Source organism: Hemicordylus capensis, chromosome 2 (assembly GCF_027244095.1).
Source record: "Hemicordylus capensis ecotype Gifberg chromosome 2, rHemCap1.1.pri, whole genome shotgun sequence".
NCBI classification, from domain to species: domain Eukaryota; kingdom Metazoa; phylum Chordata; class Lepidosauria; order Squamata; family Cordylidae; genus Hemicordylus; species Hemicordylus capensis.
The window spans coordinates 355,863,481-355,883,191 of NC_069658.1; the positions used below are offsets into that span (position 1 = coordinate 355,863,481).

The 19,711-nt window shown below is 44.2% G+C and overlaps 1 protein-coding gene across 4 annotated transcripts in view; it reads right to left on the reverse strand.

Annotated features, from left to right (window-relative positions):
- Nucleotides 1-17,105: 17,105 nt before the first annotated feature.
- FGF1 (fibroblast growth factor 1) overlaps nucleotides 17,106-19,711 on the reverse strand; it is an 85,873-nt gene continuing 83,267 nt past the window's right edge. For 3 of the 4 annotated variants that reach the window (XM_053287941.1, XM_053287942.1, XM_053287943.1), the window contains one exon: nucleotides 17,106-19,354. In XM_053287941.1, coding sequence (XP_053143916.1) covers nucleotides 19,160-19,354 — 195 coding nt within the window. In that variant the 3' untranslated portion in view covers nucleotides 17,106-19,159. The remainder of the gene's footprint in view (nucleotides 19,355-19,711) is intronic. The other variant, XM_053287945.1, reaches the window with a different exon arrangement.

Sequence of the window (19,711 nt, forward strand, 5' to 3'; positions counted from 1 at the left end):
CACATTGCCAGGTGTGTGACTGTGAGCCTTCCATTCCCAAGGTAAATGTGAATAAAGCATCATCACCCGAAAGAGGGTCATCACAGCTTCCTGCGTTGGCTAATTCCTGCGGAACTTTGAGCTAATCAGTTGCAAGATCACAGGCTGCTTCTCCTCTGTGATAGGAAGGAGCTGTGTCACTCCCATGCCCTTGTCAGACTGACACAGACCCATCAGGCTGCTGTGTTAAGGAGCATCCTGCTTGCATTCCTCTCAGTGTTCTCATTTCAGAGGAAGCAATTCCTCCCCCACCCCCTGCTTAATAGGCCCTTTCCTGCCCCTGATGGCACCCTCAGGCAGCAGCAACTTCCTAAATCACTTTGAATTGATTTCAAGCACTGGCACTGAGGGTCGGCTTCAGACTCCCCCCACCCCCGCCTTCCTCCAGTCCTGCTGAGCAGGAAGGCTTTAATAGGAAAATGTTGTTTGGCTGAAAGTTAGAAGGTCAAATAAATCCAATTCAGAGACAATAAGACCCTTTTCTATGTGAAACAAGCTACTTTTCTCCCCCCCCCCTTATTCCCACCTCCTTACAACGTTTACTTTTCTTTTTGTCACTGGGTGTATGGCAACGAGGGATTTGAGAGAGAGAGAGAGAGAGAGAGAGAGAGAGATTGATTCTTCTCTATTGCTATCTCTAAGCTCTGAGGATGTCTGTGTAGTGGGTGTGGGGGAGTGGGTCCTTCTTCATTGCCATCTTTAGTCCAGTCCTAAGGTGGTATAGTTCTGTGTCTATAGGGCCTCACTTAAGTTAAGAATCCAAGGGGAGAGGCAGTGAGAACATTTAAAAAGTTTCCCCAGATAAAGACATGTAGATATCTTCATCCAACTTACGTTGCCAACTTGCCAGTAATCCATTCCTCTCTTCAGGGGCATAGCTATAATTGAATCGGCCGGGGGGGGGGGGGCACTGTCCCTGGATCCATGAGGTGGAACTGCCTGGGAAACTGCATGCTTTTTGCTCTCCTCTCTTGCCTCCTGACTCAGTGGCAAGCTGCTGGCTCCTGAACAGACATGGAGAGTGTGTGATGTGATTTGCATGCAAGAGGGCATGCTGGGGATATTTTGTTTGTCACCAGGAGCCCTGCCAGACAGCAATTTCTCTTTGAAAGGGCAGGTGTGCATTCAGAGATCATCCAGATTTACGTCAAAGTCCCTGTGAGCTATCAGGAAGCACTCCATACACATTTGGGGTTTTCAATTGTTCATTGGAGCATAGCCCAATTTATGTCCTGGGTAAAAAATTCCACTTTTTGTGTCAGGTTTGGGGGGGTCAAACTTGAAATATCCAATATGCCCTGGAACTCACAGTATTTCATCCCTCATAGTCCTGCGGTAAATCCTGCTGTCTGGCTAAGGCCCATGTCCATATTGTTCTTCTGTATGGAAGCAAAGACATGGATGGGCAAAGGGAGGAAGAGAAGAAGAAGGCAGGAGTCCCAGGGCCCATCTTCATTTCTTGTCCTAGGATCCACTTCAATCTTTCGACACCCCTGCCTTGTGCAACATTATTTCTGCATTAAGATGATGAGATCTTAAGGACATAAGAACAGCCCTGCTGGATCAGGCCCAAGGCCCATCTAGTCCAGCATCCTGTTTTGCACAGTGGTCCACCAGATGGCAGATGCCACTTCTTCATGGGAAGGTGGACCATTTTATGTATCTGCTTGGGGTAGAGATTTAGGTAGGTAGCTTCTGACCTAAGCAGATGATCTTCATTTTGAACTTCCATACTCTTTACATCTCTCTAGTAAATAAAAGGGAGCACACTTATTGTTTGCTAGCACCTAGTGGACAGCATCATCTTTGCAGGAGTTACCCAAACCTGAGCTGAAAGGGCTGTGGCCAAATTGGCTCATATCTTCACATATGGTAGTCTTGTCTGAAACTGCAAAATTTCTGGGAAGATTTTGGCTTACATTAAACGGATTACTGGATATGCCATCCCTCTGGATCCAAAGATGATACTTCTTAATGACTTTGACTGAGAAGCTATCCCCACACTTAGTAGGGAATTAATAGCCAGTTATTGACTGTGGCTAGAGTCCAGATTGCAAAGGGCTAGAAACATATTATTATCCCTGAGATCAGAAAGCAGTATGAACCAATATGGGACATGCTCATTATGGATAGAATTTCATTTCAGCTTGAGCATGGAAAATCCGTGTTATAAAGAACTGTTCTTAGGGGAAATTGTTTTTTCATGCAGTTCACAAAATTCCCCTAAATCATTTTGTAGAAGACCAGCAAGGCTGAACATATTAAACACACTCACCATTTTGGAGCAGGTGACTGAAATAAAGTATACCACGTTTTCTAAAGTGTGTGTGTGTGTGTGTGTGTGTGTGTGTGTGTGTGTGTCTCCTTTTTACCCTTATTAAATTCTTTTGGCACTCATGTATCCTCCTAGTTTTCTCTGGTTATATTAATGTTGTTCTTACTATGTTCTCTAAATAGTAAAACATGAAAATTAAAGACTAATAGTAAATACTAATAGTAAAGACTAATAGTAAAAACTTTAAAAGCCATATAGTTCCAAGACTCCAGATCTCCTTTCAATGAAGATTTGAAAAACACACTCTCTGTCACTAGAGATAGATTCATCCCCTCCCTCCCTCCCTCCCTCCCTGTGTGTGTGTGTGTGTGTGTGTGTGTGTGACATCATATGTTTAGCTAGGGTAGTATTCAATCATAGGCTGGTTGTTATCAATGGGTTTGTAAGCTTGGTCTCTAATCATTGGGTAAGTTGATGTGATGTCACAGAAGCCTGGAAGCAAGTTGGGAAAACATGGATATGAAAGAGGGAAAGCTGAAAGGAGGCAGTAAACCTAAATGTCATGGATATGAGGGGGGGGAATGAGGGAATGGGAGCAGAGGAAGCACTGGGGGAAGTTGCAGGGGGTGGGGCTGAAGAAGAGAATGGAGGATGCTCGTGCTCAAGGGAACAATGGGTGGAAGAGGCAGAAGGAGGTAGAGACTGGACAGAAAGGGCTGATGGGCAGGACATACAGAAAAGTGCTCTGAAGTTACTGCAAACAAAGATTATGAGAGGAAACAAGGGGAATTGGAAGCACCATTAAATATTTTAGGCCACAGGAAATATACAGTGTCTTAAGAGAAAATTAATGCAATATTAAGACCTCTGTCACTTGGATTTTCTGCATGTATCTCCTAGCTTTTTCTGCATGTAGAATATGTTTAATTTTCTTTCCCCTTGATAGTTGTCAGTGAATATTTCCTATTTGTTCTAAAATTCTGTTCATTCTGACTGTAACCTTAAATGCTTAGAAAAGAACATAAAGGATCCTTGCTTCTTGCTTCAGGGAGACAGTAGCCTGGGAATGTAAAGAAGTCAGGTATGATGAAGAGAAATGGAGAACATCATCAGATTGTATTTATATTGTGCTTAACAGAAAATAGAAGCTGTAGAACTGGATGGGAAGCTCCGCATTGCCCATATCTTTGTAAACTGTAGAGGCTGATGACTATAGGAAGCCATAGATAGTCCTTCTCTAATCTCTTTTGGGACTGACCTATGTGTTACGCTTGCCACAGGAAGACTGCTTCAACAGACAGAGAATTCCTAGAACCCATATGTAAATCAGGCAGTAAGAGCCTTTCCTTTCCTGTAACGAGTGAACCGGAAGTGTACCCTGTCCTTACTGACAGACTAGGGATCAGCCACTCAGCACACGGTGGGTGGGACCTAGAGGGCCATGAGGCAGGAAGAGAAGCATGTTTTTGTTCAGAAGGAACTAGGTGGGAGGTGAGGGAAGCACAGGCAAAAAGGCTTAGTGAGGAGCAATGGAATTTTGTCCCCTCATGGTCAAAAGCTAGCCTGGAGATTTCTCTCAAGAAGAAGGAGATGGCTGGAGGCCAGGAGATGTGGCCATTAGGCCTGGCTGCAGGAACATCTCTTTGCAAATCTAGGGAAGCCAAGAGGGAAGGAAACTTGAATCTTCTACCATGGTTCTGGTGAGTTCAAGGCAAAGGAAGCCAGGGCTTTTGGCTTCAGGGAGAGTTTAGACTAGGTAACAGTTTGTTTGTCAGCTGTGGCATTAGAAACGTATCTTTCTTTTGTGTGCATTGTGCATCCCGGATATTGTTCTAAGTTTGTCTGTCAGTAATGCAACTAGGGGTTTGCAGAAGCCTCAGTAAACTCTCAAAGATGCTTTTTGTATTTTCTTACTTTTTATGTTCTTTGCAACTGGGTAACTATGACTTTAAAAGTGTACTGCCCCAATATCATCTGAGGGTGCTTTCTGAAGTATTCTTGCAACTACTGAGTGTTTCTTTTACCTGTAACTAAAAGCTGAGAGAGCCTCAGACTGAAGCAGTCTGTAGTATTTTGAATAAAGTTTTTCTCCTTTTGTTCTTTGTATTTTACCTGCCTCTGAGTGGATTTTTAGCTCAGGAAAAGCGGTTTTACTCTGGTGCAACACACATCTCAATTTGGATTGCTCAGCAACTCTACCAAAGCTTTCTCATCACGTGTAGGCTGCACATGGAAGGTTTTTTTGTACTTTTCCATTAGTAAAAGGAAGGAGAGTCTCCCTGGACATTCGCCCAAATCGGGGGGGGGGGAGGGCAAACTCTAATAATTAGGGTGTGGTGGCAGCGAATCAGCTACTGGGGGTACAGTCTAAGTTTAAAGAAACAGCCTTTGTGGGCAAAAGCAAAGGAGGGAATGGTTCAACATTTTCCTTCCCTTCACGTGGGCTTGCTTTGAGACAAAGGCTGGGTTAAATCCTTTACACTGTACAACTTGGTGAGCTGCTTTGCATGTAATGGCTGACAGACAGAGTAGCTGCCATGTGAGCATTGACTCCAGTAACAAATGTCATCAGTCTTCAGACTACATCTTGCATGGACAAGAATCAGAGCTCTCCTTCTTGATGTGTTATCACTACTATAGATCAGTGGAATAACACTCATCTACCTTTCCTCCTCTCAAAACCTTTCTTTTCTGGTACCTTAAAGCAAATTTTATCTTAATATTCTGGTCTATCTGCAGGAGTTTGCTCTTAAATTGCTTTTAAGGAATTAAACCCTGTCTGTCAGAGAACCTAGCAAAATTTTTTTTTTGACTAGAAGATCCCCACTAACAAAAGCTGGGGAACTTTCCACTTTATATACTTAACTTTCCATACTTTATTGGGGCAAAATGTGCACATCTAGAAATAAGCTAGTTCATATTCTACCAACAAAATATATAGTTTCACACATCATACACAAATAGAGGCCTTTAGAATTGCCAACTTTAAAAACCTCTGTCTTTAAGAGATGAAAGGGAGCCTCCGCCGCTTGGGTACTGACAGTTGCTCTTTCACTGCCTTCTGGCCTCTCCCCAGCTGTAACTGAGCCATGAGAGCTGGTCATTGGCCGGATTCAGACGTAACACGAAACCGGAGGTTGACGAACCTGCAGTTTTAGTTTTAAACTGTAAATCGTACCACAGATGTTCGTAAAACTGCAGCCTCCAACCTCGAGTTCCAGGAGAGGGGATCCCCTCCCTCCTGCTTGGCTGTTGAGACTGATCCCAGCAAGCTCCATGGACAGACTGTGGGCAAAGTGTCAGCACATCAGCAGAGCAGCTGCAATTGGCCACAGTCTTGAAGGAGGTGTGTCAAGTGTGATCATGCATTTGCGGAGCAGTCCACCTGCCCACGGTATGGAAAGGGCATTAAAATCCTTTTAAATGCCATGCCAGTGTTTCTTCAGACAGCAAAGGTACCGCTGCCCCCCCCCAAGAGGCATGCACCCAAATAGTTCTGTTTAAGCACAATCGGGGGGGGGCACTCTTTGAGGCACTATCTCCCTGTTACTCTGGAAAGTCAAGGGAACATGGAGACTTCCTAGGAGGGGATATGTAAATGAGGGAGGGCAAAGGGGGGAGGGGTCTGTCCCACCGTGACCTAAGATGCTGTTGTGAGGGATCACCCTGTCAAATAAATCCATGTGGGCCAAACTACACTCCTGCTCCACTGGCCCCTTGCAGCTGGTGGGCTAGCCCTCTCATGCGAGGTCCAGTCTACTGGGGAGGACCATGTAGCTGTGACCCCTAGGTCTCCCTTCAGACTGCACACCAATGTTCTCTCTAATTTTTTTTCATCTCTGTGTGGAATGAGTTATGTTATGAGAGGCAGTATCAAGGCAGTGTGTGTGCATGTGCATTCGGAATGGGGCCTTCGTGATTCAACCTGAGCGGGATCTAAAATTAACTGAGTGGATATCAAAAAACTTGTGAGCGCATGCACACACGCATGCCTTAGAGGGAACACTGCTGCACACTCACGAGTTGAGATAACCCACCAAAGGGGCCCCCACTTGTGTGTGGGCCCCAACTCACTATGGTAAAAAATGGAACAGGATTGCTGCAACCCATCCCTTCCCTGTGAAGCCTTACACACACCCAAAGGAGATTTTGATGCTCTATGTGTCAGAGCCTGGCCACATGCATTGCCGGGGAAACACTGGGAGTGTGGACAGATCTTTGAAACCCATTTAAAACTCCCAGGCTCAGTCCAGTGTTCAACCGTATGCAGCTCTGCCAGCGCAGGGAATCATGGGAGAGGGGAGCCCTGATTTCTAGTGATCCTGTGAGAGCAGGTGCACATGGGAGAGCAAGGGTGCACATGTCCACACTTTGACAGCTACTTGGCGACAGTTGCCAAGAGAGGGAGAGCAGTCACTGGGGTACCCGTCCCTGTGACTTTCCTGCCTAGAGCAACCCTCTCTATATCTATCGGTCTCAATATAGAGCCCCCATGGCCTGGCACTCTTGTGCGTGTGTGAGAGAGAGAGCAGTCCATGGGAGGAGGGGATGTTTTGCCATCAGGCATCATTAGAGATTTTGCTCAGCAATTTTCTCCCCTCCCCTTTGATGGTCCTTCTTATGGCCTGGCACTCTCTTGAGCCTGGGACGGCATGCTCCTTCTGTTCAGCTGCCACTTCTGAGCACTGCTGGAGCACTGCTGACCCTGGAGACCAGCTCTGCTCACGAGTATGCCTGGGGAGCACAAACCTCCATGGGGACAGGGCTGGGCCCCACTTCCCTGAACCTTTTGTGGGGAGGAAATAGAACTGGGCTGCCTTTTAAACCCAACCCCGGGACCACCACCACCACCCCTGCCCACCAAATTTTCTGCTGCCAGTGCTGTGATGGGGTGCCGTGCTTATGTTGCCATCTGGAGTATTTGTGCTTGCAGACATACATCATTGTTGCTTCCTTCTCGGGGAGCAAAGCACTTAGTGCCCGTCCTGTCATCCCGTCCCTTTTCCCTCCTGCTTGCCAGGAGGGGGGAGCAAGGGACAGAGTGGGAAGTAGAAATGCCCCCCCGGGTGACTGTGCCACCTGCTAGGCTGACAAGCCTGGAATGGGACGTGGCAGAGTCCCTGTTGCTAGGCCACTGCCTTGCTGGGTCAGAGAGAGGAGGGGCAGGACTGGTGCTCAGAGAAGCAGCCAGCATGATGCGCCACAGTCATGGAGCAGGCATGATCCCAGGCATGTCTGCGTCACCTCCTCTATGACTGTGGTTTGAAAATTGGCATGAAACCACTTTTATGGCAGCGTCCGGGTTTGGACATAGCCCTTTGGCAGCCAAACTGAAGGTCTCAACGGCAAACCTCTGTGTAAACCGGAGGTACAAATTGGAATTTGGCGAGGCAAACCACAGGTCGCTTTTGCCACAAAACACAGTTTCACGAATTCGGATGTACTGAAGTTCCATTTTCTGAAGGAAGTCTTCTTCCCTTTTATAGCTTCCCTGACTCTGCTTATTAGCCATGTCGGCATCCTCCTGAACTTGGTGGTACCTTTCCTCTTTCTTGGTATACATTCCAACTGAGCTTCCATTATTGTGGTTTTAAATAAGTGCCATGCTTTCTGGAGTGATTCGATCCTCCTGACATTCCCTTTCAGCTTCCTTTTTACTAGTCCCCTCCTTTTTGAGAAGTTTATTCTTCTGAAGTCCAACACACCTGTGTTCGACCTCCTTGACAATTCTCCACTTGCATATATGCTGAACTGGATTACACTGTGGTCACTGCTACCCAGTGGTTTTGCAACTCTGACATCTCACACCAGGTCTTGGGCACCACTCAGGATTAAGTCCAAGGTCACCATCCCTCTGGTTGGTTCCACAACTAACTATTCCAAGGCTCAGCCATTTAGCATGTCTAGAAATTTGGCCTCTCTTTCATTACCTGAATGTGAATTTACCCAGTCTGTGTGTGAGTAGTTGAAATCACTCATTATTCCTGCCCTGTCAACTCTAGGTCATTCTCAGCATTGTGATCCAGAGAGCAATAGCACGTCCCTTGTAACACATTTCCTTTCAATCCTCTTAATGTTACCCATAATGATTCTGTGGAGGACTCCGGTCCACCTAGGTTTTCTAGCTTATTGGAATCTATCCCTTTTGTGATATACAGTGCTACTGCTCCTACTGAGGGATGTCTCTATCACATCCACACACCTGTCCCTGAGCTTCTCCAGGTCAGCCACCTTGGCTTCGAGGGAACTGATTTGTTCCCTGAGAGCTCCCTCGGGTGCAGAGTCATACATGTAACACTCTGTGCAATGCACTGGGAAGCACCCCCTCCTCACCTGCTGACATTCTATATATAGGGCTTGTTCACTTGAAGTATGTACTGGATGCAGTTGTCAGCCAATTAAAGATTAAAGATTTTAAGCTTGTCCTCCAAGAAAGTTACAAAGGTCAGGTTGTACTCACCTTCTTCATGTGCTGGGGGTCTCCTCAGTGGTTAAGGGGTACCACTTTTGTGCCTTCCCATAGACTTCCATACTAAATCTCCCACTAAACTCCTGCAAAACTCCTTTGTTGTCTGTTTGCAAACTCCTGATAGCAAAGCTCCTCTGGCCTGAGCCTTGTATTCAAGATCAGCAGGCAAACTGACTCTCCCTAGGAATGTGACCCCTCCCACAAGCTGGAATGTTACTCACCTGGAATGAATTCCCCACTCAGGCTTCTCTGAAAAACACACAGACACTTCCAGCCAGGCATAAATCAAACCCTAGGAAATTACCAGCCCTAACAAATTTAGCTTCTCCTTTCCCTTTTGTTTTCTTGGTGATCTATCTACCTACCTACCTGCCTACCTACCTACCTATTTCCTTGCTCAATATCTTCTTTAGGAGAGAAGTACAGGCTTGTTGTCTCCTCTTGCTTCAAGATCACCAGGCAAACTCACAGGATGTATATATGTTCACATCATAGTGAACATTCTAGCTTTCTTATAGTAAAGTTATGAAGATCTATGTATTGGGATTCCACCAATGTAATGATAAAATGCAGAGCTTGCTAATGTTTACTACTTGGGATGGTGTGGGCCCAATTTCCCTAACAATAAAGATATATTCATTGTTCCTAATGCTGTAATGACAGCAACGAAGTAATTTTTAGAGCAAGGCTAACTTATTGTGCCAAATTGCCCAGAGAACTTTGTGAAAAATTCTGTAATGGTGAAAAAGGAAATCCCGGGATGCAACAAGAGCACAGGAATGGTTATTATGACAACTGCCAATACTAGAGGCAATAACACCAATGCAATATGACCTATGGACATTTTTAGTTCCTCAGCATGTTATGCTTATGAGTTGAGGTAATGAGATGTATAAGGTTTGCTAAGGTGAACATAGAACTATTCTGAAGTCTGAGGCATTTGGTTCATTCTAAAGCTGGTTTTGAGGAAAGAAACATGTTAACTGAGTCTAGTTAGCTTCCCATATTCCGGCTGGACCAACATCTGAATATAACGCAGTCTTTCCTCATGTGTAAATCCAACTAGAGATATTTGATCTGTATCAAATCCCAGCCACCCTCCTCTAAAGGGCATGCAAACCTATTTGAAAAAATTTGCATTTAGATTCTGGTCATTCTTCTTTGGCATTCCTTTCCCACAAATTGCTTTTGCAGCTTCATCATTCAGTTGTCCTGGGCTTTAGAGCTGCAATTTATACCTCTTAGCTTTACTTTACAGCACTAAGGGGCCCTCTCTACCCTGAGGCGATGGGAGGATGTGCTAACTTTTCTCTGTGTCAGGGTTATTACGCTCCGAACATCCTTGTTACTGCTGCTGAGCTCAGTTTTGTTCTTAGATGCCTGCAGAATGTGGATTTTCTCTGCTCCAACATCTTTTGCCTCTTCCCCCTACAAGAAAAGGGTAATTTATTTCTCTCTGCTCCACCCCAAAACATAAGAATACAGTATTCTCTCTGCACCTGACTTCATTTTTAAAGATCATTGGTTTTGATAATGTATCCCCCACCCCCATTTTTTAAAAGAAAGGTTTTGTCCTATTTCATCTCTTGATCCAAGTTGGAGAAGGAAGGGTAAATTCCTTACATTGTAAATGGCCACAATCCAACACAGAACTGAGATTCTGAAACCCATTGAATTTCGTGAGCTTAAGCATACTTAACTCAGTGTTGGATTGTGGCCTATAGCTCTAGCTGGCAATGCTGTTTTCTCCTGTTCATCCATCTGGAGCAATTACTGGGGATTATTTCTCAGGCAGAAGTGTTGACATTTTCTCCCAGTTGGGTGTCAAGTATACACGTGAGGTTAGTAATAGCTGGGCTTCAGATGTCTAATGAAAGGAATGCCCTGAGGTTAATGAGGTGCTGGGAAACAGCAGAACTAAATCCGATATTACAGTTTTCCAGCTTTCAGGTTTCGTTAGAAATCCCAGTCACCTGTGCACACAGACATTTCTATTTGCATCCCGTTGGCAGCTCAACCCTTTGGAAGGGAGGGAGCCTTTAATGACTTCTATCACCTCGTTGTGCCACATCCCAGATCTAGTCAGGTGTGCACCACCACTATAAATATCACCTTTCCCCAAAGACAATCTGTGGTTTTCAGAATGGATGCAATTTTTAAAGGAAATTGGAGGTGTCGCAAGTCTTCATTCTTTGCTTTTTTCCTGTTATAATGAAAGAGTTCCCACACTTTTCCTGCATGTGTGTTGGAAGGAACCCAGGGTCTGGCCTTTCCAAAATTTTCCGCCACCATATGCTCACACTTCTTTTAATCCTAGGCTTTCCAGGAGTTATCCACCGTAATTAAAACAGCAGAGTGCCGTGGCACCTTAAAAAAAAACATACCACCATATTGCAGCACAGGCTTTTATAGACTACAGCCCACTGCATCAGATGCATTAAGGGAAATCCTCAGCAGGCAGGTGTGTGTGTAGGGCCTAGTTTTATGACAAGCTTAAAAGCATACAAGATAAGCATGGTGATAATTCATAATAGCAGTAATTGCTGAAAATATCTCTGGTAGTACTAACTTCTAACATAACTTCTAATAGTACTAACATCAGAAGCCAGTAGGAGGACATTTTAGTCTTCCAGTGCACTCTGCTGCAGACCTGAAAGTGGTGATTCTTCAACAGAAAATTTTCAGTGGAAAACTAGAGTGGAAAACAGCAAAATTAAAGTGTGGAATGGTGTTTCTGGTCTGAATTAGTACCAGTCTTTTCTATCGCATTACAGAGTTAATTGACCTAATACTGCTGGAAGGATGGTGCTATCCTCTTAGCAACTACGCAGCACTCTGTCCCTAACATTGGCCAAGTAGATACTGATGGGAATCTCAGAACCAGGGCATGATGGAGATTGCCTGTTGTTTGTCTGTTGTTTTGTTTCCAGCCTTTTACCACTGAACATGGATATTTATTTATTTAATAAATTTGTATACCACCCACTACCAAAGTCTCTAGGCAGCATAAAACAAACCAAGGATTTAACAGTTAAAACATATATGTTCCTATCCTGCTATTTTTATTAATATTATTGTTATTTATTATTTCTTGTTTACACAGTCAGACAGGTGTTATTGACTGGTTTGTTTTCTCCAGACATCAAGTCCTTCCCAAGGACCTGGGATGGCTGAATTTTATCATCAATGTTGTTTCTGTTATTATAGATATCGTCGCAGAATGTAGGCTGTTCCCAGTAAAGATGCTTTTTGTAATTGGCTGATGGTGATTTCTGTGGCCCCTATGGTGTTGAGGTGCTCTTCAAGGTCTTTTGGAACTGCACCTAGGGCACCGGTTACCACTGGGATTATTTTGGTCTTTTTCTGCCACAGCCTTTCAATTTTGATTTGTAGATCTTTGTATTTTGTTATCTTCTCTATTTCTTTTTCTTCTATTCTGCTATCACCTGGTATTGCTATGTCGATTATTTTAACTTGTTTTCTTTCTTCTCAACTACAGTTATATCTGGTGTATTGTGTGGCAGATGTTTGTTTGTAGTCCGAAGTCCCATAATATTTTTACATCTTCATTTTCTACCACTTTTTCAATTTTATGGTCCCACCAATTTTTGGCTACAGGTAGCTTGTATTTTTTGCAGATGTTCCAGTATTATTATTATTATTATTATTATTATTATTATTATTATTATTATTATTATTATTAATATTTTTACACACAGTCTATCATCATCATCATCATCATCATCATCATCATCATTAGATATTTACACCCCACCCCTTCAGTGCACTTCTGCTTGGGCTGGCTTGCAACATTAATAAAACAGATAAAATAAAGGATAAAAAAATCAAGCAGGTTAAAATGTTAAATGACCAGGCTAAAAACACAATTAAAATAACAAGTTTTAAAACTGAAATTAAAAGTTATCAGTAAAAAGCTAAAAAGATAAACTCAAAGAAACCTACAAGATAAAAGCAGAGGATAAGATATTTAAAAGCCTCTCTAAAAAGATAAATCTTCAGTTGTTCCTTAAAGTCAATAAGGGAGGGAGCATGGCAAAGCTCTTCTGGGAGGGTGTTCCAAAGTTGAAGGGCCACAACCAAAAAGGACCTGTCTCTACTGCCTGACAGCTGGATTTCTGTTAGTGGTGAGACCATGAGCAAGGCCTGAGATATCGAGCAGATATCTGGCAGGTTCATATGGGTGAATGTGGTCCAATAGCTGCTCTGGTCCTAAGCCATGTAGCACTTTAAAGGTTAGGACCGGCACCTTGAATCTAGCCCAAAAGCTGACTGTAACCTGTGAAACTGCTGCATGTTGGGTATAACACTCATGAAGTTATTTGCACCCACAAACATCATAGCAGCAGCATTCTGGACCAACTGAAGCTTCCGAGCTGTCTTCAAGGGCAGCCCCACGTAGAGCATATTGCAGTAGTCCAAACTGGACATCACCAAAGCATGAGTGACTGAGGTCAGTTCCAACAATAAAGTATAGATTGTAGCCACTGATGACAGATCTGTCCTCCATGAATTTCTCGTACCCATTTGTCCAAGCTGAATATGTTAATATCTTGAATTTTGGGAGGACTAAAATTTATTGTTCTGGGTCTCCTCCAAGTTGATGATTATACGTATAATCCCAATCCTAGTCCTGAGCCAAAGGAACAAAACAGGCTGATGAGGTTTGAGGAAACCTCAATATCCTAGCATAAACGTGGCTATTATTCTAGTTATTTAGGATTATTATTGGCAAATTGGATTGATTAAATTAATAAATTTGTAGTGCTGGTTTTGGAACAAATGGTTTGAAGGTAACAGAGTGTCTCATATCCATGTTTGTTCTGGAACAAAGTGTGTCTTTGGAAACGCTCAATTCATGACAGGAACATTATTGGTACAAGGAAGTAACATCCATCTGTGGGGAAGTAGAAGAATGTTTCTTGGCTGAGTCAAAAATGAAGAGGTAGAAAAGGAAACAGATTGATATATAACTTCCATATCAAAAGCCTTGATTTAATGTATTCAGTAAGGATAGAATATGTAAGTGAAAGTTAAGTGGCATGCTTTGCTTCTGCTAAATTTTATTTGAAAGCGAAAACACATCGGGAAGGCCAGAAATAAGTACAGCAAGATATAGTTTGCCTCTTTTCACAACTAGCATGCCATACACATGGCTGATTGTAGTCCCTATGCTTATGAGCAGTAAAGATGGTAGACTGACGACTTGTGAAAATAGATTGTACCGAGATCAATGAAGAGATTATTAAAGATGCTTTTCATCTTTGAGCACAAAAGTAGACATCTGATTGTAATGTCCTGAGAAATGAAAGCCCAACAAATCAAAATTGTCCGGGTGCACCAGCAGTAATTGGAAGGCAGATTTGATATCACATTTTGCCATCAGGGCCCAGTGACCATGCTGGCGCACGATGCAGACTGCAGTGTCAAAAGAGGTGCATTTGACGCAACAGAGTTCACAGTCAATGAAATACTGAGCATTCTCTTGGGTGGGACAAATGATGAATCAAGCGATACTCTCTGTGTGCCTTTTTAGGGATAACTCTGAGAAGAGATATCCTAAGCTTGGGCAGATGGACATACAAATGCGTACCCGACACTCTACTGGCTCTAATTTCCTTATTCAACTTCTCCTGCACTACCAGCTCTATTTCTTCTACAGATTTTAAATTACGTGAAAGATGTGACAGCCAGGGCCCCATGTAAGGGATCTGAAAGCTATCTTTAATTCCTTCTAAAAGGTATGTCACACTGGATAGGTCAAGGCATAGTCTCAGAAATTTCTTTAGGGCTTGTCACCACACTGGTGTTGGAGCCCTTCTTAACAGCTCCCTTTCCTCCATTGGCTGCTGACCCTGACTTGGCCTGTAGGGGGAGTGGCAACTTATGAGCAACTCCACTTTTGAAGCAGTTAGCAGCAGGATGGTTGCGTCCACAGTGTGAGCACTCGAGCTTGTAGTTGAAGGGGGGGGGGACGCTTCCCATTTGCATTAAATTCCAGCAAGTCCCTTTGTCCCCATCCCTTGCAGGGGCATCCCATCCCTCCCAGCCTCGGCCCTCCAATATAAGTCCCTGGCTGTGCCTATGTATAGGATATGACCACTATCTGCCCGTTTACCCAAGGCAGCCCTATCTTGGGACATAACTTCCCACCACAGTTCCCATGGAAGGGCACGATCCACTGCACAGCACATCTGGAATTTGTCTTTGTAGGAGATCCAAGAGGAACCCGAGTGCGAGTTGTAAGACCTGTGAATAATGTCCAAAGTATTTTATCAAGGATGTAGCCCTCCAGGGCTGGGCCTGCAACATGACTGCCATGAAGACAGTTTAACCAGAAAGTCAATTGTCACAGTTCTTTTTGGCTTTTTAGGCCACTTAAATTGCCCCACCTCCTTGGACAGAGTAGTAAGAATGCCATCTTTTACTAAAAGCTTGGGCTTGGGACCCCTGGATAAAAGGAAAAACGAATCAAAGTATCTCCCTCTCCAGGTTTTCTCTTTTGTAGCTTGCTGGAGGTGGCATCTCAGGGTAGCAGATACCTCCATGTACAGATTTCACTGGGAAGACCAGCTGCCCCATAAAAAAGGACTGATTTGTGCCATTGTTCCCGAATTTGGACTCAAAACCAGGGTGCGGGTTTGTGGGTCAAGGTCCCAAACCCCACCCACTGCTCCAAGATTCCCTGGGAGGTTACCTGGCAAAGGAGTTGACTGGCTGGCTCCCTGGCTCTCTGGCCCTGAAGCATCTCATAAGCCACTCCTGCAGTGGCTTGCCTGGTTCCATCATGACTGGAAGTGCCTATAGGCTGCCGTGGATCTTCCAGTCTACCTAATGAAGGTGCGAGAGATCCTGCAGGTGATGCCAAGGCTGATTCAGGCATGCAACCAGCCACTCCCACGATGCTCAGGGATCCATTTGGCATCTCCTGCAGAAAGGCCTGCACAAAAGGGGTCCAGTATTGAGAAATCATGGTGGGCATTGCAGCTTCTAGCATCCCAAGCACAGACGTCGGCATCTAAAAGGAAAAATGAGGGAAAGCTGGATCCGGCAGTGCAACACCCCAATCCCCAGTTCCTCTGTAAGTCAGCCTGAATGAACCGCAGAAGATGCCAGGACCGATATGCAGACCCTGTGCTACCGCACAACTCTCATCATCCAGTTTTCATCCAAGAAGAAGGCCCAAGCACCTGAGAATGCCTGATACCAACAGGCATGGAAGGTGACGTGGGAAGGTACGGAGCTGTTCTATTTGTGTACCTCCCTTCCAAAGCACCACGGCGGGCACTGATCTCACCCAGTAGTGCTACAAGCTATCCTGACACAGGTGTCAACAGTGGCTCTCATGACCCACTGCTGGTGAAACCAGCCCATCGTGGGGCCCAACTGCTGCAGACCCACTCCCCTCCAAGGGAGCCCAACTGGATTGTTGTTCAAGCCGCTCCAATCTTACACAGGCATCCAAAAGCAGGGTCTGCAATTGAGGGTCAGGTCTGGGGAAGAGGGGGAGGCCATCAGAGATTTGCACCTCTTGGATGCTATCCTCAAAAGGCCCTTAGCCTAGACTGTGAACCAGCTAATGTACTCCATACTGTTTGGAGCACAGAATGCCTGTGGTGTGTGGTTTGGCCTCCAATACCTCTCCTTCCTTCCTCTCGCAAATTTGCATGAGATGAGAAGATTTCACATCAACGTTTCCCCCCCCCCCCATTGGCCCAGCGCAAATTACACCCTCATGCCACTTACTTCTCTTTAAGGCTGTTGCCCAGATATATCTGGTTTGTACTGAGCTGTTCAGCTGTTCAGCCCCAGTCATACTAGGAATCACATGGCCCATAGGTGGTGAAACAGCTGCTTATGTTAAAGGCTGGCAGGGGGAAACATATCAGACTGGAGCCACAAGCCAAGATGCCATGCTGTTCCTGGCAGTGTGCCACCTGCCTTTATGATGGCTGTATCTCATCACAAAGAGTGTTGGTACCTGTTACATGGCTTGTGAGTTTTGCCTCCTCCAGTCCTTCGGTATGCCTTGAGTTTGCTGAGGCTCAACTAGCCATGATTATATTGATAGGGGCGCCACATCAGTACAGTACAACCAAATTGTGGATCATATCCCAAAGTTCCACTGATTTAAACTTGACTTCAATATGTATACCTTCTCTCTGATTATGCCCATTGTATTTTTTGTATTTATTTTAGTTTCTCTCAGTTTCATTACCGTAATAATCTCAAGTCCTTCTGGGTTTCTTGTTTTTCCTGTTTAATTTTTTGTGGTGTGTAATACAAGACATTGACTGTCTATAGTTTACATTGTTGAACAGTTTATTTATTTATTACATTTCTATACCACCCCATCCAAAGGCTCTGGGCAGTGCACAACAAGTAAAATAAAAAAAATCATTTAAAACCAACAGATTAAAACAATATAAAAACAATTTTAAAACAGTTCAGAGCCATGTAAAACCAATTAAAAATACTTTAAAACAATTAATAAACCTTGGAAGGCCAGGCTAAACAAGTAAGTCTTTAGGGGTCTCTTGAAGGCCAACAATGAGTCCAAACTATGGATATCTGCCAGGAGTGCATTCCATAGGCCAGAAGCAGCTACAGAGAAGCCTGGTTCCAAGTTGCCATCAGACGTGCTGGTGGTAACTGGAGATGGATCCCTCTGGATGACCTCAATGTGTGATGGGGATCATACAAAGAAGGTGCTCTCTAAGGTAACTCAGACCTAAGCCATTTAGGGCTTTAAAGGTAATAACCAGCATCTTGTATTTTGCCCGGGAACATATTGGCAGCCAGTGCAACTGTTTAAGAACAGGCATGATATGGTCTCTCCAGGTTACCTCAGAGACCAGTTTGGCTGCTGTATTTTGAACTAACCAAAGTTTCTGAACTATGCATATAGGCAGCCCCACGTAGAGTGCATTGCAATAGTCAAACCTGGAGGTTGCCAGCTGATGCACCACTGTTTTGAGATCGTTTTCTTCAAGGAACAGACGCAGCTGTTGAATCAACCGAAGTTGATAGAAAGCACTCTTTGCCATAGCCTCCACCTGGGATACCAGAGTGAGGCCTGGATCCAAGCGCACTCTGGATCCAAGCGCACTGCGAACCTGTTCCTTCTGAGGGAGTGTAACCTCTTCCAGCACAGGAAGATCTAACTCATCCCTCAAATTCCTATCCTCCACAATCAGCACCTCCGTCTTGCTTGGATTCAGCTTCAATTTGTTATCCCTCATCCAGCCCTTTACTGCTCGTAGGCAGACATTTAGGGAATGGATGCCATTTCCTGATGATAATGATGATGATGATAAGGAGAAACAGATTTGGTTGTCATCAGCATACTGATAACACCCTGCACTAAATCTCCTGATGACCTACCTCACCGTCTACGTTTCAAGTAGATGTTAAAAAGCATTGGTGACAGAATGGAGCCCTGGGGGACTCCATAAAAGAGCTCCCATTTCAAGAAGCAACCGACACCAAGCTCCACCATCTGGAATCTGCCAAAGAGAAAAGAGCGAGACCACTGCAGAGCAGAGTATCCTTTCTCAAACTCCCTCAGGCGATCCAGAAGGATACCATGGTTGATGTTACCGAACACTGCTGAAAGATCCAAAAGAACCAACAGAGTCACACTCCCTCTGTCAGTTCCCTGGTAAAGGCCATCCATCAGGCCAACCAAGGCAGACTCAACCCCATAGCCTGCTCTAAAGCCAGTTTGACATGGGTCTAGATAATCAGTCTCCTCCCAAACTGCCTGGATCTGGTTATCCACCACTCTCTCAATCACCTTGCCCAATCATGGGAAATTGGAGACTGGCCTAAAACTATGCATTGCTTTTAACAGTTTAAAGTGTATACATCATTGCTTAATAAATAAATACACACTACATGTAACAAGTAATTTCAAGAACCAGAGCAATATTATTTGAAAAAGAAAGGATTAGTTCTCTTGGTCCTACATACACAAAGTTAATTTGTCTTAAATGATAAGGATAGCTTCATTATTGTTAATTATGCTTCCATGTGGTAGACAAGGACTATTAAAAGCCATCAATGTTAGATGAGGGTTTCCAAGTGGGGGGGGGCTTGTTATGTATATGGCTGTGGGAATTGAGTTTGTACCTATCTATGGTTATAGTAACTGATGTGGTTCATTTTGAAGGCAATATTACAGAATACTTGAATTTGCTAAATTAGTATTAGATGCATATGAATCACTTTGGATTTTCATCCCATGTACTTTGTCCCATGTCTTTTTCATGTTCCTCAATGTGAGAGAGTCAAAGGAGAGGGAGGAGAAGGGGTACTTAATTCTAAGGAGCATATTTTACAATGTGTGGGGATTTTGTCTAATCAGGTGACACAGGCAAGGGGAGAAAAAGTATTGCCTTTTGGCCATAATGAGTCCGTGATCCCAGTTTGCTTTTCCCATTCTTCTTTAAGCCAACAAACCAGTTCTTATCTGCATGCATCTTCGATGTGTAGGTATTGTAGTGGTTTTCTTCCATCCTTTCCAGGAATAAACACTCCTCCGTCGGCAACTGCTGGAAAAAAAAAAGTGTGGTGCATTCATAATGGGTATGTGCATGAGATGTTAGCACTGAAGGGCAGAGGTGAGAGACTGTCTTCTCTGTGGAAGAGCCCTGCTATTGTTGACACACATAATGGAGAAGTCCAGATAACTCTTTGCATCACACTTGGCCAAGGTGACCAAATTAGCCCTTGAACTCCGACCAGTTGCTGTCTTTCAGGGTTGTCGCTACCTTTCTCGATCAAGGCTGCCAACATATCTTCCTGATTCTCCAAGTGACTAGACAAACAGTTCATTCACTAACTCTGAGGCTTATTTATCCTAGGATTAAATTTGGCTCAGTGTCCTTAATGGCGTCACCCTCTGTGAT